Source organism: Aulostomus chinensis, chromosome 1, assembly GCF_037954235.1.
Source record: "Aulostomus chinensis isolate RoL2024-O1b breed Wild chromosome 1, RoL_Achi_v1.0, whole genome shotgun sequence".
Classification (NCBI taxonomy): Eukaryota; Metazoa; Chordata; class Actinopteri; order Syngnathiformes; family Aulostomidae; genus Aulostomus; species Aulostomus chinensis.
In genome coordinates, this window is record NC_141320.1 from 22,097,147 (window position 1) to 22,107,634 (window position 10,488).

The window sequence follows — 10,488 nt, forward strand, 5'->3', positions numbered from 1 at the left end:
CTTTAAAAAAAGAAAAGGCCAGAAAAGTCCCAGTGTGAACAGTTGACCCTCCTTGCGGTGGAGGTGGCATGGAATGAACAGAAAGAGTCCGGTACAGCAATTCCTTCCAAGAAGACCTTTTTATTCCCAGGCAAACAGGTGTACGACCAGATGTGACAGAGGTTCAACCATTCCCCGGGCAGATGGAAACTGGCGCCTTATATACCCGCTTGAAGAATTTCCCCCCCTGGCCCCGACCAAGAGCAGGGATCTCCCTCTATCCCCAGAATCTCTTAGCTCCCAACACCACATCAAAAAAAACAGAAATTACCAGTCTAAAATTCACCCATGATTTATGGTTATAGGTCCTTAAAAATTGGCCAAACTCCCCAATATACTAGATTTGCCCAGATAGTTCCAGCAGCAACACCCCCCCCTCTCCATTCCGACCGTGGTCTCTCCCGGAACATTTATCCGGTGACGGTACCCGCCCGGACTCTTTTGAACGCGGACACAACAGAAAGGTGAGTGGCACAATCCAACACTGGCACCCTATTGCACTCTACCCTGTGGAGCTTTGACACCCCGAAACCTCCTTCCACTGCTCGACGCCTCCAGTCCTCATCGTTACATCTCTCTGCCGACAGGTGGAGCGATACCGGCGCAGACACCCCCGCCTGAGGACCACCGCCACCAAGGCACGGTTATATAGATAAATAAATATACATAATCAATAAATAAAGATGCCGCAAGCTGGATAGGGAGCCGTGTGCAAATCCGCTCTGTAATTTACTGTGCAACACTCAATAAAGTGCCGATCTTAAAGTGCGTGTGCCATTATTAAAGTGCTGTGCTAATTGTGAAGTACTGTTAAAACAACCCCCGTGCAACCTTCATACATTACTATCTTAACGAAGGGCTCTTCGTTACACCCAGGTTGCTTCCTAAAGTGTAGTAACATGCTGAGGGTCACGCCCTCACAGTCTTTAAAGCTTCAACTTCTCACCTGTGACTTAGACCTGGAGAACCAACCTCTTCAAGCAAGCTGAAACAATCCAGTTGCCTTCAACCCACATCTTCAGAGTTTCCGTGTCCTGAACAGCTGAGCTCAGTCACAGACGTCTCTCTGAACAAACTGAATTTTCCCCTATTTTTATTTGGCAGCTTGTGGAACATGTCTCTACAGCCAGTGGGATGGATCCAAGTCCGACCGGGTCTCCCGCCATGTTTCTGCATGACTGGCGCATTGACGAATCCAAACCCAGCTGCAGCTGAAAGAATGACACTGACGCTGAAATGAAAATGCCATCCACCTGATTTATTAAATGAGAGAAATTAAGAGTTACAGGTTCATCATTCTCACAGTTGGTCATTTTAATCAGCTCCTTCCTGTTTTGGCTGCAGAAAATGTGTACATGGAGAAATGTTGCCTGAGGGATTATAATATGTTCCTCTGGAGTGAAACACACCGCTCTCCACCTTTCCATGTTGAAGGACGGTCACCTAGTGCTGGCTCCGCCCCTTTCTTGTGAACACACACACACAAAAACAGGAGACGAGATGCTGGCTTGATGTACTGAGTTTTACCGCTGATCCCTGACTGATGTTATTTGCCAAACCACAGTGAGAAAATGACCTGGATATGCTGACTCTGTTTCATGGTACAGTCCCCAGAAAAAAGGAGGGAAAACAGACACCTGTGATTTCAAAATAAAACAGGAATTAACCAGGACAGAGAACAACATAAGAAAGCTGACAATTTGAAACAAACCACATGACTACAGATGAATTTCTTAAAATGAACTCACTGACAATCAGCAGTCAGAACAGGACTGTCACACTTCCCCCAATTTGAAGAACCCAAATTAGATGTTGCCTAGTTGGCTCCTCTGATTAACTACTAATGTCAACAGCACGACCCTTGAGATCAAGTTACACCATTTGTTTAACTTTCACCAAAACAGAACAGAGAAATTTGTCCCAGTGAAAACAGGAAAGGATGAAGGAGTTCCATTACAAGTGAGCCTCACAGAGCCAGCTTGAGGATACCCCACAAAGTACCTTGACAGTCATGACACCAAAAACCAACCACATTTGATATTGGAAACACTAGACTGGATCAGGAGGGTCGCTGCAGGGAGTTTATCAGGCCGGTCCAACACCAAGTCACTAAGGCCCTAAAAATAGAAGAATGAAAAGAAAGCATGGTTATAAATGCTGTTCCTGGTCCTGAAATACCACCTAGCATTTCTGTAGATGTGAAAATACACAGTGCTGATGAATCCGTTCCAAACCTGTGAGGGGACTGAATTACCATCATAAAGGTGCTCCTACTCTGCATCACCAGTGACGCTCCTCACAGTGACATTCAACCCCACAGACACCTTGTTGTTCCACTGACCAGATTTAATCACTGCTCCTGAGTCACCATTCTGAGGACTTGCAGGTGTCAGGCACCTCCACGTCAACAAGGGCGTTTTAAACACACCCTCTTATATTACCCATATGCTACCAACAGTCACGTGCAGCTGAATGAAAACAAAACTAGGATTCCTTTGGTTGGTCTCAAGGCTTTGATGCTCCACTTCAGCTCTTTCTGTCCCTGTTGGTTAAATTATGTTAGGAGACCTAAAAGCTTGGGTGCAGCTTTGAGATGGTTGACGTTCACTTCCAGAGGCACAAAGCAGATATTTCCTGATCTGCAAAGTCAATTTCAGGAGTAAAAGTCAGCAGTACACGAGCGACTTTGGAACGCTACTGAAGCTGTTACCTCAGGACAACTGTTGGTTGGGGGAGTTCTTTTTCTACTTTTAAAATCCAAATTTCTTCTAGCCCTCACAAATTACACCATTTGTGTTGCTGAGTGGTAGTGACTGGAATACTGGGACCAAGAACCATCTGTTGGTTCATTTGAATTTAGTTGTCAAACAGGATCTCCAATATCATCGGATCAAGCTTGTCAAGGGGGCTGCAGGTGAGGTGGACCGACTGTGGAAGGTGTCCCATCCTTGGTCAATCAAACCTGTATATCTTCCCCTCCTAAGCAGACCCAAGTATCACATTTTACTGACTGGTGCTGCAGGCTGGGTTTATTTACAACTGTCAATGTTATGGTGAGAAAATGTACTTCTACTCTCATTGTACGGTTGGTGAAATCTGAAATGTGTATTTAAACCAGTACCTTCACAGACGACGCTGGCATCTTCATTGTGACCACAGTTGGCCCTCCCAAAGCCTTTATGTTGACAGTCAAATAGTGACGACTCGTCTCCTTGACACTTCACATTATCCATCCAGATTGGTCCACTGCCCTGCCCAAAGTATGCGTCACCTTGTGCGGACACAGCTATGCCACAACCCAGCTGTCGACAAACCACTTTGGCATTCCTCTTTGACCAGCGATCGTCACACACCGTTCCCCACCGGTCGCCTACAAAGACCTCCACTCGTCCAGAACATCTGCTGTTGTCAGGGCTGACCAGCCTCACTGGAGGATTTGGTGCCGAAGTGCTGTCAACGCCTGATAAAATGGAAAATAAAGTCCGTAAATACCAGTTTTACTGCCACATTTTTGGAAATTATGGAAAAAGGCACTGTATGAATCTTCAAGGTTCCAGTGAGCCAGACAGTAAATCTAGGATTAAAAGAAGTCAGTGTTTTTCATGACTTGAGAACTTACAGGTGAGTAGAATAACTAAAATGATCTCGTCACAGCTCCTTGTGTCACCTGTGAGGTCAAGTCTGGTTTTTCTCCCGTCTCCATGTTTTGTCTTGTCGTTTTCTGTTTTATTTTGAAAAGAAACTGTCCTCTTGTTTCAGCTGACTTGCCCTTCCTCTTGTGGCTTGGTCTTATGGCATCTGATCCCTGTTACCCTGTGTTTCTATGTTGTCAGTGTCTCCCTCTGTCTTGTGCCAGTGTTCCGTCTCCGTGGGTTCACCCCAGTCCTTTGACCACAGCCTCAATCAGTGTTCTGTGTTTTCCTACCACCAAGGAAGAGATTTTGTTAATTTGTCAACCTTAGTCTAGTTTTTAATTAACATTTTTATAGCCTTTGTTTGCTGACTTTTCGTAGCCTATTGCGTTTATTCCTCCATTTCAGAGGAGTGTTCTTTCATATATTTCTCATAGCCACGCCTCTTCCCCGACAGGAGAGGGGTGATCTTGTAAGACAGGTTCGGAGCCTGTTTTCTGTTCCTAGAACTTGGAGTCACCTGGAAACCTTCAATAAAGACTTCATTGACAGACCTGAACCCTGCGCCTGTGTCCAAGCCTGGTGGTGACACATTGTCTGACCTTTAACATTTGAGTGTTGGACTCTCTTGTAATTTGGTTTCTATCTCTCTGTTTTTCCTGATCCTCTGATATCTCTAAAGGGGTTTGTCATTACTGAACCCACTGCTACATTCTCACCATTAGCAGCCGTCTTCGTTGACCTGTCAGCAGCAGTCTCTGTTTTGGTCCACCAACAAGCACCCGATTCGCAAAACATTCACTTGTAAAACCTACGAATTGACATCACTCACAAACGCCTGCAAACAGGTGGGCTAAGGGTGCACACTGAGGATTGTCTCTCAAATGAGCACGATAGCAAACACTGACTCAGCACATTTGCCCTGATGAATATTGTTGTGCCAACTCAACCAGACCAAGAGATTAATTCAGAGATGTGACAATCAGTCCAGCTGAAGAGGCTTTCGGCCTGTGAGGCCTAACACCTCTTTTCAAAGCCTGAATTCAAGTGACCACATGTTCTTGGACAAAGGGTCACAAAGGAGGTGTGATGACTCTGGCCACTGGCCCCCCTCTGAGAACCTGGCCACTGACCACATCCAAGAACCTGTCAAAATGCTATTGGCTGAGACCCAGTATCATCCCACAGGAAGTGACATCATCGGCCTCCACATAGAAACTTCAGCGTGAAGAAGACTCTCTCTCTCTCTCTGTGATTTTCGCCTCTCGGTGTTTCTTCTCTCAGTGGTTGTCTTCCCTTGGGTGGTTTGCAACGTCTTCAGAAGATCCCACCCTCCGGTTCTCCACCTCGGACCTCGAGTACAGTGCAGCAACGACAGAGCCCCCACAAGGACAACTCTCTCCCTCCTGTTCACTCGTCCAGAGAAGCCACCGTCGAGCCACGCAACCCGCGTGAACTGGTCCCAGGAGAAAGAAAGCCCATCCCAGCTTCTTCATCCTTTCCACCAGTAACTCCAGCAGACCCTGCAGGCTGCCCCGCCGCCACTCTGCTGCCTTCCGAGTCGAGCCGAACCGCGCTCCGGAACACGGAAACTGAATCCCTTACCGCTCCACCGGGTCAAGTAAGGATTCCCTTAACTAGGCATTTTCTGGGCAGAGAAATAGCTTAGTGTGTTCTATAATGTCTATGAACGCTCTGTTGATGTGACGAAGTCCTGTAATTAGCAGAAATTACATAGAATTATACGTTATTTATTGATTTTAGTTATTAATAACCGTGACCTCTCAAGAAGGCGTTACCGGTTATGTGTTAACACACATTTTTGGGTTTACCTTTGTCCTCTCTCTCTGTCTGTCTGTCTCTCTCTCTCTGTCTGTCTGTCTCTCTCTCTCTCTGTCTGTCTCTCTCTCTCTCTCAGTCTCGTTGAATCACGAAATGCTCTGCTTAGTTATGAACATTCCGTAAGTTCTACCTCCACGGTGCTAACTAGCGGCTAGTTAGCTGAGCCTAGCTAGCCTCAGCTAACTAGCCTAGCTGCACACACACACACACACACACACACACACACATATTATCACTTGTATCTTTTGGTTCGATAACCGTTACACCAACGTGTTGCTGATTGATTGATGCACTGTGTTAATAAATATATTTTTATTACATGAGAGAAGTCGTAGTATCTTTTGTGTACCAACTTGTGGTCACGTGTCTCAGCAACAGCAGTGCTCGGACCTCCTCCTCCAACATCAGAGCTGTCCCCAGGTAGTTGATGTTACAGGATATTGACTGTTGGTGGATCAACTCTGTTAGAGACTGGTAACTGTTACAAGTTTGGTTGTCTTATAGTTTCCAGGGTGGTGCCCCGAATTATTAATATATATTATTAATTATATTTATAATTATCAGTTATCATTATTTTTGACCAATTGGCTCTTCAGCACACAACAATATGCAGCATGGGGGTTTTTACCTCAGGATGCAAAATACTGGAGGCAAAAAATGCAAGGCACAAGCTATGTGATGTACCAAAGGCCTGCACTGAACGCCTTTGGAGGAGGGTGTTACACCACACAACACAGCACACAGACGGCTGCTGTCATTGGGTGGTGAGGGGGAGACACAAGTGAAATGGACTATGAATACAACAAGGTAAGTTTGAATGAATATTGAGTTTCCTATGAATGGTGGTCAGGAAAAGGACCAGACACTTTTCTTGTCTGTATTGAAGTAATGATGGCAGACCGCAGTAAGTCAGTTTGCAAACTAGAGGTCTTACCCAGTGACATTTTTCATTTGTTTTTAGACCGAGGAGAACAATGAAATTAGACCAGATCTGCAGAGACAGGGAACAGTCGCTGGTGGCATGAGATCAGTTCTGGGAGGAGGGGGAGCAAGAAGGAATAGGAGAGCAGCTGCTGCTGCAGCATCACAAGTAGACCAGGAACAATGAGTGCAGCCTGATTAAGGCCAGTTCCATGAGATTCATCCATTGTTTTTACATCAGCTACATCCACTGGCTATCAACTGAGTACTGAGTAGCTTACAACAGCAGCTCCCTCCAACCCGCCGGACTCCTTCATCCTGCCAGCTGTGGCATACCAGAGGCTAAATATTGGCATCCAGTGGCAGAAGCTGTTTTACAAAAAAGAAAGAACGGTACCTGAGGGTTCTTCAGTCTATGGGCCCTATTTAAGTGATCTAAAAGCTGGCGCCCGGTGAAGTGTCAGCGTCATCATAGTTTCGAGCCAGCTAAAATGATGTCTTAGTGTCAAGAGCCCTCGCCCTTGAACTAACAAACGAACTTGCACTCCGACTGTGCCAACAGGTGCTTAAGTATGTTAATGAGGTGTAGTGTGGTGCAACCATGCTGCACTGACATTTTAGAATACCAGAATAAATTCGCACCGTAGAACAAGAAGAGGTTGGTCTTTGGTCAATCCTGTTATGGTTCAAGCGCTATTTAAAGGGCGCATCAATCAGATGAGCAGATGTGCAACATAGCAATGCAGTTCTATTGATGCCGGACAAAGTTGGAATAGCGGCCGCCACTTCCTCCCAGGCCTGCTGCACCTCAGATGGCTTCAGTGGATTCCTGCTGCTCCTGTTTCTAAACATGACCTGAATGCCCGCCTTCATCCGGCACACAAGGAGGTCACTTTCTCCAGATAAGAAGCGCTTACTCCTCCTGAGCTGAAATGGGTGCGTCTCTCATATGGCAACATGTAAAATCCTGGCATACCCTAAAGGCAACGATACGAGGCACTCTGGTTGGTTTGAGTGATGTCATGCCTGATCCACACCTAAGAATAATTAGGTCCTGCCCTGCCTCTTTGCACCATGGTTTGTGCACTGATTACATGCCCTCTGAATATAAAAAAATGAAGCTGAACACAGCACAAACACAAAGCGAACCACTTGGAGCCCACTGGGACCAAGAACCACCTGTTGGTTCATTTGAATTTAGTTGTCAAACAGGATCTCCGATATCATCAGATCAAGTTCACGTGTATGTAGACAAGTACCTTCACAGACGACGCTGGCATCTTCATCGTGATCACAGTTGGTCCTCCCCAAGCCTTTATGTTGACAGTCAAATAGTGATGACTCGTCTCCGGCACACCTCACATTATCTAACCAGATTGGTCCACTGCCGCCCCCAAAGACTGCTTCACGTAGTGCGGACACAGCTTGGCCACAACCCAGCTGTTGACAAACCACTTCGGCATCCTTCAGTCCCCAGAGGTCGTCACACACCGTCCCCCACTGGTTGTTGTGCAAGACCTCCACTCGTCCAATACATTTGCTGTTGTCAGAGTTGACCAGCCTCACTGGAGAAAATGAAAAAAGGATCATAATAATTGTCATTTGATAAATAAAGGGGTGGCCCCCATGCCGCTTTTCCGTGAAGCGGCATAGAAAATGTACAGATGGTGGATATAATAACCGTAATTTCCGGACTATAAGCCGCTACTTTTTCCCCCTGCTTTGAACCCTGCGGCTTATACAACGGTGCAGCTGGCGGTTTCTGGTAGGCTGGTTATATTTCAAACAGATGTTACTGCACCTTTAGGCCTACTGCTCTGTTACAGGCACTTTTAATTTAGCACTTTTAAAAAACACTTAATTTAAGCATTGCCTCGACGAGCGCTGTAAGCTTTGTTTATGGTACGTGCGCTGAGAGCGCACCATTTATTTCTCCTCAGTAAATACGTTTCGAATGCTGTGAAAGTTTGTGTGTCTTAAACGTGGTGTGATGTGATACAGTACAGTTTACACAGTAGGTACATGTTCCATACTGTTGTTATAAGTTATGCATATATGCAACTTGTTGTTTGTAGGAAATGTTAACAAATCGGAAGCTTCCCCAAACAGCCGTCTCTTTCCTGACAATCCCCTTTGTGCATGAACCCTTACATATGGTGATGAAACATTAAAACACCTGCGGCTTATAGTCCAGTGCGGCTTGTGTTTTTTACCTAAATGTTGCTGGTGCGGCTTCCAGTCAGGTGCGCCTTATAGTCCGGAAATTACGGAAATCAATAACATGAAAAACATTCAGTACACCAGCTCAGGCCATTCCCTTCATTGTTGAGTCCCCCTGGGTCCCAGCACCAACCAACCTGACTTCATGAAGTTGTTCATTGGGAACCAGGACATAACTCAAACCATTTAAAGAAAGATAATTGCAGGCTGTCAGTTTTGGTCAGATGACAGTTTGAAGGATGAATGAACCACACAATTAAACCATTTCAACCGACCACATGTGTCCACCCCAGGCGTGGCGTCCCTACACGGCTGGGACTCTTTTGGCTGCAAAGAGAGAAAATATGATCGACACTTTACCTGTGCTTCCTGTGACAGACTGCATCAGCAGGAGCACCAGCGTCCCCTGAAGCACCTTCATCATGGGATGCAAAGTTGCTGGAAACGACACAGGAGATTTTACATCAAACTTCATCCATTCAGACTTTCTTTGGGGTTGATTAAGGTTGAAATACAAATTCAATAAATGTCAAGTACTACTACTTACAGGTAGATGAGACCATTATTTTCCTGTCTGTCTACTTGGCTTGCAGTGGCTTTCTGAGGGACAGAATCGATGAGACCGGCAGCGCAGAAGCCTGTTGGTGACCAAACATATGATGTGAATTTACAAGTTACTCATGGAAGTAATACCAAAACAACCAGGGTTAAATGATCAAACACCTTAATGTTAATGGCAAACCCTGTCACGTCATCCTTGACATCATTGGTCACTGACCTTTACCAGGTGAGAGATGGTGAGTTTCTTGGAGGCTTTTTGGAGCTGTCAGCATCAGATCACTAGCATAGCCAAGCTTAGCTTCTGCAAATGTCTCAGCAACACAAATATATACTGCCACATTTTTAAAAAATGTTGATGAGCTTGTTAGATGACTCATCACAAACTCATGTGGGAGTGTCAGAATAAAATGTGTATCAAATCAAAACACTTTGAAAGAAGCTGTCACGCCCAGACTTACTTTGAGTACCACTGGAAACCCTGAGGCTTCTGTCTTCAACTCTCTCTGATCATCAATCATGGTGTTGGGGGCCAGCGTTTGTAGTCACCTCTCTGTTCATGGATATCAGCAGCTTTGTCAGGTAGTCAACATCCTTTCTGCCTCTCAGAGCAGAAAAACAAGATGGGTACATTCCCCACTGCAAAACTCTTATTGCAATAAAATATATGCTCAAGCTAATATTCAAGCTTGTCAATTTGGCATGTACGCTGTTAACGTGAAGGTAACTGTGGGGAGAGCATTCTGCTCCCTGCTTACGCTCGGCTGCATAGACAAAGGCAACATGCAGAGACTTACTGTGGTCGACAATGACAGCATGAGAACGCCTCTAAAACTGCCCAGGTGCTGCAGTGCTACTGAGATGTTTGGATGTTGGAGTGTCTTCCTTGGTGTTGCTTCAGGTGCAGGGAAACAGTTTCAGGGAACTGTGCAGCTCAAGCTTCAGTTCACCCAGAGAGCTTGGTCAGGTTCTCCCCAGGACAATGTAGACATTGGCACTCCTGTTTATATGCAGGTGACGGCTGCTGACTTTTTCACTGTGGTTGTATCCATAAAAAAGGAGAGGAGTAATGTGCTCACTGGGGTGACATGGAAGGGGAACAGAATCCCAAATATCTGATTTGGTCCTGCAGTTGCTATATTGCATCTATGGAGCAGTGGTCCTCACCGTGGCCCCCCAGCAAGAAGGTTGTGGGTGGAGCCCACGGTGACCAAAGGCGTGGCTGGGAGAGCCGATGGATGGATGGATGATGTACAAATCAAAAAAGTGGGACAGA

General features: G+C 45.8%; 1 protein-coding gene across 1 annotated transcript; it reads right to left on the reverse strand.

Annotated features, from left to right (window-relative positions):
• Positions 1-1,289: 1,289 nt before the first annotated feature.
• On the reverse strand, positions 1,290-9,541 carry LOC147270771 (scavenger receptor cysteine-rich domain-containing group B protein-like). The gene is made up of 6 exons (XM_086200359.1): positions 9,433-9,541; positions 9,202-9,292; positions 9,015-9,092; positions 7,694-7,999; positions 3,161-3,499; positions 1,290-2,156 (listed from the first exon to the last, which is right to left on the reverse strand). Exons 2-6 carry the CDS (start codon positions 9,215-9,217, stop codon positions 2,149-2,151), a joined length of 747 nt encoding a protein of 248 aa, XP_086056485.1. The 5' UTR covers positions 9,218-9,292; positions 9,433-9,541; the 3' UTR covers positions 1,290-2,148.
• Between the last annotated feature and the right edge of the window lie 947 nt (positions 9,542-10,488).